This window comes from Oreochromis aureus, linkage group 3 (genome assembly GCF_013358895.1).
Source record: "Oreochromis aureus strain Israel breed Guangdong linkage group 3, ZZ_aureus, whole genome shotgun sequence".
Lineage (NCBI taxonomy): Eukaryota > Metazoa > Chordata > Actinopteri > Cichliformes > Cichlidae > Oreochromis > Oreochromis aureus.
The window spans coordinates 55220220-55233181 of NC_052944.1; the positions used below are offsets into that span (position 1 = coordinate 55220220).

At 39.7% G+C, this 12962-nt stretch overlaps 1 protein-coding gene across 1 annotated transcript; it reads left to right on the forward strand.

Moving 5' to 3' along the window:
• Positions 1 to 5111: 5111 nt before the first annotated feature.
• Positions 5112 to 9003, forward strand: LOC120433749. Its single transcript, XM_039600578.1, has 9 exons — positions 5112 to 5442; positions 5676 to 5720; positions 5847 to 6107; positions 6189 to 6434; positions 6892 to 7044; positions 7227 to 7283; positions 8155 to 8220; positions 8361 to 8446; positions 8749 to 9003. The coding sequence occupies exons 1-9, from the start codon at positions 5415 to 5417 to the stop codon at positions 8791 to 8793; spliced, it is 987 nt and encodes a 328-aa protein (XP_039456512.1). The 5' UTR covers positions 5112 to 5414; the 3' UTR covers positions 8794 to 9003.
• The last annotated feature ends 3959 nt before the right edge of the window (positions 9004 to 12962 follow it).

Sequence of the window (12962 nt, forward strand, 5' to 3'; positions counted from 1 at the left end):
ACACTAAATACAAAAGGGGAACAGGGTAAAGAGCAAACACCTGGGAGACATGGATGAAACTAATTACATTGATGAGACGGGGAGAGCAAACAAAACATTACGCACACAGACTGAAGACTACTAAAGTAAAACAGGAAGTATGCTGAACTAACTCATGAGGAGACACTATGACTGACATGACAGAGGGAACCCACAGGAGGGTCCAGGGTAGGCACAGAACAAAGCGGCTCAAAAAAACAAACAGACACCAAAACAGCCAACTCAAAATACTGGGTCAAAATGACCAAGAACTGTAACAGAGCATGACTTTAACTGACTTTAAGTGTGGTCCAGCTAGAACTGCATGATAGTTTGAATTACTTGTTGTGCTTTGGAAATCACAGCAAAATATGGAGAATGTCTTTTCATTCCACATATTTCACATACAAGGGTCAGTACTAAAGGCAGAAACATGTGTGTGGGAAAGACGGCTGTGTTATCTATCCTGGAACACCACAATTTATTGATTCAGATGTGGATGACACCTCGGTGAAAATCAAATCTCAGGACGTACCACAATTTGCTGATCACATTAACTCGGTAGACCAACACAACATTCTCTAGTGAAGATATGAAAAGTGTCAGGTTAGCCTTCGTAGACTGTGAGATTTCCATCAGTAATGGGGGACGTTTAAAAGTTGTTTACCGCGAATCAAAGAATACAGATCAGTATTTAAGGCCTGACTCTCATCATCTACTGCAGGCATGTCCAAAGTCCGGCATTGGCCCGCGGTCCAGTTTTAATTGGCCCGCAAGTAATTTTATAAATAGAATAGAAAATGGCCCGCACTTCAACTTTTGCTTGAGTTTATTGCACTTCTTAGTTTTAACACCAGGGGGAGCTGCTGTTGATCAAGGCAGTTGCTCCACCAAAAAGGACAATCACAGAAGAAATTTACCCCAAGTTACCAAACATGGCAGAACCAAAGAAGCGAAAGGTAGAAAGTGAATGCGGAAAATTTCAGACACGGTGGGAGAGTGAATATTTCTTCAAAGAATTCAAGGGGAAGTGTCTGTTTGATCTGCACTGAAACTGTGGCAGTTATGAAAGAGTATAATGTACGACGTCATTATGAAACCAAACATCAGGCCTATGCATCCTACACTGGTGCTGAGGGAGAGCAGAAATTAAAGCAAAGGGTAGCTCTCCTGCAGGGTCAGCAACAGTATTTTTTTCGTGCTCAAATTGTCCAGGAAAAGGCTCCAATAGCAGCTATGAGGTCGCCCAACTCATCGCAGGACATGGCAAGCCTTTTTCAGATGGAGACCTCATAAAACACGGCCTCGTTAAAGTCACCGAAATAATGTGCCCGGAAAAAGTGCAGGACTTCAACAACGTCAGCATGTCCAGAAATACAGTTGTGCGGCGCATGGAAGACTTGTCAGCCAACATTAAACTGCAACTGTCTGATAAAGCTGTGCTTTTGATTTTTACTCCATCGCATGCGATCCGAGCACCGTTGCCACAGACACTGCACAGCTGCTAATTTTTTGCGGGGAGTGGACGAGAGCACGAGCACTTTAGGTGAGTAAAAAATATATTCCACAGTACCCGTGTGTTAATGTGCAGGTACACATGCTTCAAATATCAATAATGCGCATCAATTCTGTCACTACCCTGCTTTTGCGCACCACTTTCTTATATGCGTTTTTCTTGTTAACACACAGAGTACACACCGCTGTGCACAGAGCACGCACACGCAAAGTCAGCTGATCTCCTCTGATGCAGATCTGCTCCTTGATCAAGTGACATTTGTCTGGATTTTTGGCACGAGTGGCGTACGATGAGCACCGCGGCTGGATGGCCCGATTTACATAGCCAGCGCAGCTGATACTCACCAGAATAATTTACTAAAATTATATGCACTCCTGTTATTAAGTCCAGTTCAGTCTGTTAATGTTGATAATCGTTTCAAACGAACGTTAATAGGTGTGTTGCTAAGCCTAATAACGTAAATAACAAACTTGAAATGTACCCGTCCCATTTTCCCCTTTATTGTTTTTTCTCTGTGCTGTAAATCTTCTGTCTAAGAAGAAATCTGCTGCTGTTCTGAGAATGAGCTACCAAAGCTTTTTCTGAAAAAATCAATAAAGATCCATTTATGGAAAACTGTGATGAAGGCAGTTTTGTCTTTAATTATATTCAACAATATAACACATTTGACCACTTTTAAGTGATTTTTAATACAGTAAAGTTAAGGTTATATACCTAATTTCTAGTAAGTGGCCCAGCCCCTCCTATATTTTTATGTATGTGGCCCTCAGCGAAAAAAGTTTGGACACCCCTGATCTACTGAAACACAAACTGGGTGTCATCAGGACGCTACAACACAGAGCAAAAACCATCCCCACAGACACAGCGGCCAGGGAAGCAGAAGAACATCACCTCAAGAAAGCCCTGAGTAAATGTGGTTATCACAGCTAAACACTTGTCAAAGCTAGGAAGGCACTCAAAGAAAGCTCCAGGTGATCCAGGAAAGAAGACTCTTGCAAAAACTCTTAATGATCCCATTCTCCAGTGAAGATATGAATAGTAGCAGGTTAGCCTTCTTAGACTGTGAGAATTCCCTCAGTAATGGGGGACATTTAAAAGTTGATGTCTATTGTAAATCAAAGCATACAGATCAGTATTTAAGGTCTAACTCTCGTCAACCACTGAGGATGTCTCATTAACCACAGCCTCTTGACACTTTTTTCTTCTTTATATTTACAAACATCTAAGCAAAACATCCAGCGTACACCATTAGCCATACACACAACTATGGGTTTGTCACATGGAATGTAAATGGAGCTGGCACCAGAGAAAAGCGGTTAAAGATATTTAACCAGTTCAAAACACTACAGGCAGACGTTTTTTGTTTTTGTTTTTTTTCATCACAAGAGACTCACAGGCCTGTCACAGGTTTAAACTTAAAACACCTGAGTTTCCTAACGTGTTCACACCCTTCTATAATTCTAGATGAAGGGGGGTAGCAATTTTAACCCTTTAAGACCTACCATAGAACCAAGTCCACCAAAGCTTATCTTTATATTTTTACATCCTGTAGTGCCATTTTTGGGAGCATTTCAAGTTGCTATAAATTAATACAACCGTTATAGCCCAAACTTCAATAATATATATGCATTAAGTGCATAATAACCACACAAATTGCAAAAGAGTGCAATAAACTACAAAAAAATTTGAAAATTGTTGTTGTTGGTTTTTTTTTACATATATTTCTAGTTAGAGGTTTATCCCTTAAAACTGTAAATACAAAACAGTTGCACAAAATAGTTTCCCAACAACGGGAAATTTATTTTGAGTTATTTTTATATTATTTTTTTATATACTGCAGGAAAAACGAAAGAAAAATATTATAACAGAAATTTGCAAAAAAAAAAAAACAGCATATGCATGAAAATAAACTATTTCTAGCAGTGCAATTTGAGTTCTAAGCATCCCAGAAACTATACAGAAAAGCATAAAGTCAAACATGGCTTTTAAAAACACCAGTGTAGGCTTATAAGGCCCCAAAGGTAAAAAACTACATTTTCCGCAAAAATGTCCCTTCCAGTTTCCGGCAGGTAATGGCGGACATGCTGTAGTTCGCGCTAACATCTATTCCAACATAGGAATTGTTATTAACAGGTGGTCGGATCGTCATAGCGTGTTTCTGGAATATTATGTTTTTGTTGCTGCAAGTGCTTAGAAGAAGCCTAAGTGTCTGACCAAGATCAGAAAATAATGAATAGATTATGCAAAACAAAACTAGAATCAAATGAAATTATTAATAAATAAACCCAATTGCTAGTACAAAGACTTCGCTTGCAGAAGTTTGTCAGAAAAACCAGCAGACTGGTCATTAGTCAGTTCCGTTTCTACACCATCAACACTTTTCAAAATGCCAGTTTCATCAGACCCGTTACTGCTTGGAAAAAGACGGTTTTCCACAGGCGCCTCGGCAGCGGGGTCCGCCTCAGCTACGGCGGAGCCGCCCGCGGTCTCAGCGGAGCCGCCCACGGTCTCAGCGGGTTTCGCATGAGCGATCGCCGTGTCCCTACCAGGAGCCCTGGCTGGGACCAGCTCTCCAATGGCATCATCCGCTGGCTGCGTGTTTCTTAGCCTCTCCGGACAGGAGCGAATTAAATGCCCTTCTCCACCACAACCAAAACATTTCATGCTCTCAGATGAAGCAAACACCATGTAGTTGAAACCCTCTATTTTGAAACTGAAAGACAGGTTCAGCTCGCCAGCGGGGTCTTTGAGGATCATAAAAACCTGCCTTCTGTGACACACAACATCTTTGAGGAGCACAGATTTGCACCCCAAAGAGACCATCTTTATGGGTGAAACTAGTTGGCCATACCGTGACAGCTCCTTGGCTAAAGTTTCATTTTTAATAAAAGGAGGCGCATTTGAGATGGTAACCTTTTTAGCAGGGCTAACCAAGGGGAGAACGGGCGTAAAGGTGTCGTGAATGACGACGCCGCTTTCCACCAACTCATTAACTTTAGGTACCTTATCAAGAAAAATAACAATCGCACCATTCATATGGGAGGCAGATTTCACGCTGTCACAGCCCACCACCTCTCCTACAGCCAAAACAGCTTCCTCCACCGAACAATTCACAATCGGTATAAGTTTGACAGCATGGTGGCGTGTCAGCTTCTCAAACTCTGCACCACCCTCAACAGTGGGCATTGTGCCAAGCCAAGCCGGTAGCAAAAGCTACCAAACCAGCCGGCAACAAACAAAACACACCAACAACCGTGTGTCGAAAAAATAAACACACCTGACAGTGAAAAAAGAAAAGAGGAACCCGAAAACAGAAATCCACTCACTCCAACACTCCTGTCCCCAGCTCCATTCACTCCGCCATTCACTCAGAGAGAGAGAGAAAGAGAGAGACAGAGAGAGAGAAAGAGAGAGTGAGAGACGGGAACATAATGATCAGTGCCTTGCTGATCCCCCAGATCGTGACACTTATCTTATCTTATTGTCCTGTGACTGAAAAAAAACTTCAGTGACTTTGGTGATTCCCTGAGTGGGCTGAGTACCCGGGGAAGAGGTTTCAAATGTTCACTAATTTTATTGCATATCTCAGCACTGTACACCAAACTGAGCACAGGAAACAAGAACTAGTCTAAAAGCTGCATCAAACACAGCATTAGTCTGAACTGGTTTGTTGTTCTGCCCACTGACAGTGAACTGAATCAGTGAGGCTTGACTTGATGCAAAAGACACTCGGGTTCTTTGGAATTGGCTTTTTTAACACTAGATAATTGCATGAAGTCCAAAAACGGTTTAATTAAAATTTAAATATTTTTATCATCAAAGAGACACCCCTGCTAATTTCAGTTAAGCTTCAGTGTTCTCTATAGAGCAATACGCCAGAATGGTCAGCGCTCTCTGCATCAGACTGTGTGAGTACTTTCTTTTTCTACTTTCTACATTATTATTATTATAAAATTTAGGTTATTCATGCTGATAAAAATATGAATATTTAATTTAATTTATACTATACTAAGAAGGCTATTGCATTTTGTGGACTATGTATGAGTTGTAATGATAATAATACTTTTGAACTTTTAGTAAATTTAGCAATCATACAGTATGTGTTTTAGTTACTGTGTAGCTCTTTTTGTTCTCACTTCAGTGATGAGCATCATGATTCTGCTGTTTGTACAGGATCAGGAAGTTGGTGAGTACCAGCTGTTTGATCATCTATATCAGTTCATTCATTGTTTAGATGCATTATGGTGGTTTTAGTAGTAGGGTTTAGTAAAACTCTAAACTGATAGTTTTTTTCTTTTTTCTTTTTCTTCAGATGCAGTTTCTCTTCGCATTGTTCCAAACAGATTGCAGTTCTTTGTATATGAATCACTAACATTTCACTGTGAAGGAGTCAAATATTGTGAAGTTGTGCATAAATTCAGAGGGAAAATAAAATCATGTAGTGAAGTTACTGAGACAAGACCAACAGGATCATCCTGCCCTGTTAAAATTGTTTATACAGACAACAATGGAGAGTACTGGTATGAGCCTGAAGCAGGGAGAAGGAGTAATATTATCAACCTCTCTGTTACTGGTACTTAAACAAACATTTTATGAAATTTATTTTCATAGAATTTGATTTCATGTATTTAATTATCAAATGCATGTCATTTAGCTGGTCCTGTGATCCTGGAGAGTCCTGCTGTTCCTCTGTTAATGGAAGAAACGGTGACTCTGAGCTGCAGAATGAAAAATCCTTCCACCAACTTCAAAGCTGATTTCTACAAAAATGGACGTCTCATCCATAGAAGCTCCACAGGAAACATGACCATCCACAGGATTTTCAAATCAGATGAAGGATTTTACAAGTGTAAAATCTCAGGAGTTGGAGAATCACCAGAGAGCTGGCTGAAAGTCACAGGTGAGACACTGAGATGTTTTAAAATAATGTGTTTCTACATAAATAACATATGATTTGGGGGAGGCTGTTGCACAGTAGGTAGAGCAGGTTATCTGTTGATCAGAATGTTGTTGGTTCAATTTCTGGCTCCCCCAGTCTGCATAAGCTGAAGATGCTCTCCGATGCATCCAACCGAATGTGAATGTTAGCTTTAAAGCATAGGAGGAATTGCTATTGTGAAAGGGTGAATGTGACATATTGTATAAAGCTCCAGAAGAGTGAAAAGCTCTGTATAAGAATCACCTCTTTAAACAAACAGGTTAAATCTGTTTGTATGATAATTTTTGAAAAGTCTGGCACTTTCCTAAGTTGTTTTGAAAGATTTTTAATGTCATTATGAACTAGCTAAAATTAACATTTGATAGTTTACCATTCTTTTCTCATTTAAGCCTTCCTGCCTTTTCTAACCATCATTTAGATTCTCAAACTTTAAAATACACACGTAATCTAGACAATAACGTGTGCCATTCCTCATCTGCTGCCACACCTTGCATCATTACCACCATTTTAGTCAGTGCTCTCTTGGTGGCAGTGGGACTGCATCACTTTGGCAAAGGTTATTGGAAGAGAGGTAATGAAAATTTTTATTATTATCATTATTGTTTTTATTATTGAAAGTAGAAAGTGGAAACTTTTTACATAAAAGTGAATGTCATGGACTAAAAGACTTGAAGCAAGAAATCCTTATATTTTTTATCGTGTTTAAAAAACAAAACACAAAACTTTTTCTTTTTTTTTTATGTATCTTGATAGAGACCGGCACAGTGGAGGCAGACAGAGAAACATATGCTGCTGTAAGAAAAACAGGAGGTATTTTACTGAGAAATAATATCACACAATTACTTCTGTGAAGAAAAGTTTCACCCTTTTTTTTCATGTGGTGTTGTCTGTACCTTTCAACACATATGTATTATGTATAAATGTGAGTGATAATTTGAGCTTCCAAAACTTACGCCTCAAATGAAAACCACATAGAATATAATTTTAAAGCTCTTCTTTTAGACACATGCTGTATTTCATACAGTTCAAAATAGTTACATGTGACATAAATGACAACTTCAGTTTTGAATTCAGCTTCAAAATTAAGTTGAATCATATTACTTTTTCTTTTCGACGATAGCATTCAGTGACTAGCATTAAGTGTCTCACAAAGTGTTGTACTGCAGGAGAAAAAATGCAAAATACAACCAAGAATTTTTACCATTTGACAACCAATTAAACCAAAAATATATGATGGAGTAGTTACAAATTTAAAACAAAATAAACATAAAAGGCATTACAAAATATCAGACTTTTTGGGGGAAAGAGTATATTTTGTACATTAAATCTAATACAAGTCACTCAGAAGTGTAAAGTGTAATATCTTCGTTTTGTACAAAGGCAGCATTAAAAAACCAAGAAGCTGTTATGAGCATCTGATATTCTTGTGTTCAAAGTGGAATTACCAGACAAACATCAGAAATTCAAATAGAAATTTAAATTTTTAGTTAACTCAGTACTTCTTAGAAGCACCTTGCATAATGGTGGGTCCATGTAGGAACAACACTGATTTTCTTTCCAACCCTGAATTTCCAATTTTCCAAAAATTGTAAACCTAATGAATACATTGAATAACAGACAGGGATCATCACTAATATTGCTGTGGTTATTATTTCCCTCATCCCACTGTCCTTCTTACAAGATGAAGATACATTGCCCTCTAAACCTAGTTGCCACAGCGTAGGCCTTGGTGATACTCGACCACAAGGTAAGACTAATTGTGATTTAAAGCCATTTCCTTTATAGCATTGAGACATCAGAAAAATAATTTGAAATGACAAATGTTTTTTTTTTAATTGTGTAAAGTCTTTTTGCTATCAATTCATTTATTTCCATCATGTGTCAAAGCAGAAGCTGGAACCAGCACAGAGATGTCCTCAGCAGGTCCCTGCCAACCCAAAGCAGAGGATCCCCTCAATTCCACTAAACCACAGGTAAGACTGGGAACAGGGATAACTTATGTGATGCATTCACACAATATGTGTTGGATAATAGAGATGTATAAGTCTGGGATTGGTAAAACTGACAACTTCATAATATTCAATTTGTGGTGATGTATATATGTAAAAATGCTGATTTCACTACATAGAATAAGAAAAGTAATTTGTTACACTGAACATGCTTGTTTGGGAACTACTCAAAGAAGTGATTATTGGTGTGTAATATGCACCATAGTCACTTTCTGTCTGTTCCGTGTTTTTAATTGTGTCTTCTACACTTCTTTTGTGTCTTACAGGTTGCTGAGAGAGAGCCGCCTGAAAAAATAGTCACATCTGAATGAGAGCTTAAACAAAGAAGCATTTTCACATATTGTTTTTGTTACTAAGAAAGTTGTACATTATCATCTTAGTTTGGTGTTCAAGTCCATAAACTGCTTTAGCTTATTTTCTTGTTCAATCAGATCCGACTAGTTACCTTTCCCATGTTGTTACAACTAGATCTAAAGTTTGAATACAAGCAAAGGCACCTGCCTGATAATTAGAAGTTCATCTTTAACCAACGTGGTCGATCTTCTTTCTGTATTTAGACATGTATGAATGCTGTTACAATAAAAGAGGTACTGCAGTTTTTAAAAGGGCCCACTGTGGTCAACCGCTACTTTCAAAGTGTCACATTACATTTTTCCAAAACAGGCGCACCAAGTTTGTGGTCAGCAATGAAATATAACTACAAAGTTAGATACTGAGCATGTCATGGGCTGTTTTCGGGCATGCAGGAAAAGGACCCAATATGCTGACTCAAACAAAGAGGCAAAACTTAAACTCAAAATGGCAGCTCTATTGCTGGACACTAGACAAAACAAAACCTTAACTGATGGCTAGAATCGGTGCATGAAACATAACACACAGGCTAGTATGAGGGACTACGCGACAACAAACAGGAACACACAGACACTAAATACAAAAGGGGAACAGGGTAAAGAGCAAACACCTGGGAGACATGGATGAAACTAATTACAGAAACCAAAACAGCCAACTCAAAATACTGTCAGGTCAGTGTCAGTGTCAGGTTAGCCTTCGTAGACTGTGAGATTTCCATCAGTAATGGAGGACGTTTAAAAGTTGATTACAGTGAATCAAAGTATACAGATCAGTATTTAAGGTCTGATTCTCATCATCCACTGGAGCATAAACCGGGTGTCATCAGGACTCTACAATAATAAACCCACACACCATCCCCACAGACACAGCAGCCAGGGAAGCAGAAGAACATCATATCAAGAAAGCCCTGAGTAAATGTGGTTATCCCAGCTGGACTTTTGTCAAAGCTGGGAAGGCACCAAATGAAAGCTCCAGCCGATCCAGGAGAAGAGAAGGACAACTGCTTCAAAAACCCTTAATGATCCCTTGTCTGTCAGGACTATCAGAACAGTTAAGAATCCTTTTCTCTAAACAAAACGTCTCTTTGACTTTCAAACCCCAAAACACGCTGCGTCAAAAACTGTTCCACTCCAAGGATCGGGTCCCCTGACAAAAACAGAGTGATACTGTACAATAAATTATACAATACCAGGAGCATTGCCATGATTCATGATACATCAGGGAAATCAAAAACCTCTGGATAAGCAGATGGCACAATGCAGAAGAGCCAACTCGTCAGGCCAGGACCTTGTAGTGGCCTGTATACAGGCCAGTGGACACTCTTTCAATGATGAGGACAGAGAGGAACACTGGTTTAAGCGTGGAGTCAAGAAGGCCATTTACATGAAAAGGGAAAGACCATCTCTGAATCGAGGAGGGGGCCTAAGGGTACATCTTTCACCATCTTACAATGCTGTGACTGCAGCCATTCCCCAACTCTCTGTACATGCCACTCATAACCATTGATCAAAAGTAATTTCTTGGGGATTTTTTTATTACATATAAACCTATGTAATCATATATACAGTGAAACCCCGACTTACGAAATTATTTCGTTCCCTAGTGTCTTTCGTAAGTCGAAAATTTTCGTAAGTCGAAACACCCACTGCGCCTTTTGAGTGAACGATAGGCTATAGGCTAATTGCTAACTGCAATGACAATACGTCGTTCAAGTGGAACAGCGAAGCGCAAGTACGAAAGCCAAGGGGTTGTCACATGATTCGGAAGGCATTGGGCCAAAATATTGCCGTTAAGTGCCTTTGTAACTTAAAATTTTTCGTTATATGGGGAATTGTTGAGTATTGCAGCGTCGACAGCGATCAACTCGAAGGAAAATGATGACGGAGGCAAAGATATCCTTAACATTTAGGGAACTTTATTCCTCACGAACACGCCGCAAAACTTTCCTCTTGGATGCCATTTTTGTCGGAGGTACACTTCTCCTTCTTAGGGACGTGATGACGCAGCATACGTGCCCTTACCATGAAACAGTGCCTCCTTGTGGTGACAACTAAAATACTGTCTCTCTGTTAAACCACAGTAACCATAATACTGTTAAACACACTGTACAACATGAGTACACACAATGAATATCTTGACACCCCCTCTTGTACTCAGGTTGCTGGAATCTAAGAAAAGTTGTACAATAAACAATAAACAGTTGTACACTCTACCACACTTCCTTTTTCTCCCCTCTTTTTTCTCTTTTAAGCACCAAACATAACCTCAGCAAACTTAGCAAGTTTTAGCTTAGAAACAGGTTTGGTCATGACATCTGCAACCATTTCTTCAGTAGTGCAATATAACAGACACATTTTCTCTTCATTTACAATGGATCTTACAAAATGATATTTAATGTCCACATGTTTGCATCTCTGTCGGCTCACAGGGTTTTTAGCCAGGGCAATTGTTCCCTGGTTGTCCTCGTACACTATTGTTTGAGTGTATTTGTAGTCATCTATACCTTTCAAAAGCTGTTCTAAATATATACACTCTTGCATTGTGGAAGCCAGAGCCATATACTCTGCTTCACAGGTAGAGAGCGCCACAGTGGGCTGTTTCTTGGTCTTCCATGAAACTAAAGAACTGTTCTTACATAGATGTATACAGTAACCAGTAGTGCTGCGTCTGTCGGCAGTGTCACCTGCCCAGTCGGCATCACTGTAGGCCACTAGACCCAAATTCTCATCTGTGTTTTCCTAAAACACAACTTCTTGTCTTTGGACCCTTTGAGATATCTCAACACATGTTTCACAGTTCCCCACTGTTCTTCTGTAGGCTCATGGAAATGTTGTGATAGCTTGCTTACCACAAAACTCAGGTCAGGACGGGTACCTGATGCGAGGTATATAAGACTGCCCACAGCCTCTCTATACATCCTCACATCTCTCATCAAAGTAGCACCTTCTGTGTAACACAACTTTTGATCACAGGGAGTTTCTCTGGGTTTACAGTTCTGCATGTTAAACCTCATCAGTATCTTGTTGACATATGTTTCTTGTGACATTGTTACACATCCATCAGACTGAGTGAAATCAATACCCAGAAAATGCTTAAGTCTGCCCAAGTCTTTCATCTTAAATCTGACTGAGAGCATTTCTTTCACAACATTCATTACCTTTTCATTGGCAGCAGCAATTATCAGGTCGTCCACCCAGATGATCATAATCACCTTGCCATGTTTTGTCTCTTTGGTATAAACACAGTGGTCTGCTGGGTTTTGCCTGAAACTGTTCGCTGTTAGGTATTCATGCAAGATTTTATTCCAGTTACGACCAGATTGTTTTAACCCATACAAGGATTTTTGTAATCTACAGACTAGCCCTTCTCCCTCTTCATAACCCTCTGGCTGATCAATGTAGATTTCATAATCAATGGGAGCGTGTAAATACGCTGTCTTCACATCCATTTGATGGAGTAACAGGTTCTCCTGTGCTGCTTTCTGTAATAAAACTCTTATGCTGGTTAAGTTGGCTGTTGGTGAGAATGTCTCTTCATAATCTATCCCCAACTGTTGGCTGTAACCCTTGGCTACAAACCTTGCCTTGTATTTGTCGTTTCCCTCATTGTCACTCTTAACGGAATAAACCCACTTCCCCCCCACAGTTTTCTTTCCTTTTGGCAAAGTGGTTAGGGTGAAAGTATCATTTTCCCGTAACGAGTGAATTTCTTCATCCATGGCTTTGATCCAGTTCTTTGAGTTAGTTGATTCTATGGCTTCCTTAAATGTGTTTGGGACACCACACACTGCCCTGTAGCAGTAGTCTATGGTAGTGTGGATCTCATCGCTGCCACTGTTGGCAGCTACAAAGTCGTTTAAATGTCCCGGTTTTCTTCTCTCCCTAATAGGATACCTTTTGTTGACAGATCCGTCACTTGCCACACTTGACCCTTTTTGTTCACGCTTATCAGATATACCACTTTGTGGACTTTTGTCCGTCACAATAGGTTCTGGATCCTCCTCATTGTCCTTGTCACCTTTCTCTGAAGGTCTGTTAGCCATAGGCTGTCCTACTCTGCTACAGTCATCATTTAGTTCTCCCTCATCTGTCTGTGTTTGTCTTTCTATATTTACTTTGCTCACAAACTT

Excerpts from the sequence above, each read along its gene's own strand:
- LOC120433749 (XM_039600578.1), top strand. The coding sequence starts at position 5,415 with ATGGTCAGCGCTCTCTGCATCAGACTGT. Across the intron at positions 5,443-5,675 it reads CGCTCTCTGCATCAGACTGT|TGATGAGCATCATGATTCTG; the intron begins GTGAGTACTTTC and ends TTCTCACTTCAG. Across the intron at positions 7,045-7,226 it reads CAAAGGTTATTGGAAGAGAG|AGACCGGCACAGTGGAGGCA; the intron begins GTAATGAAAATT and ends GTATCTTGATAG.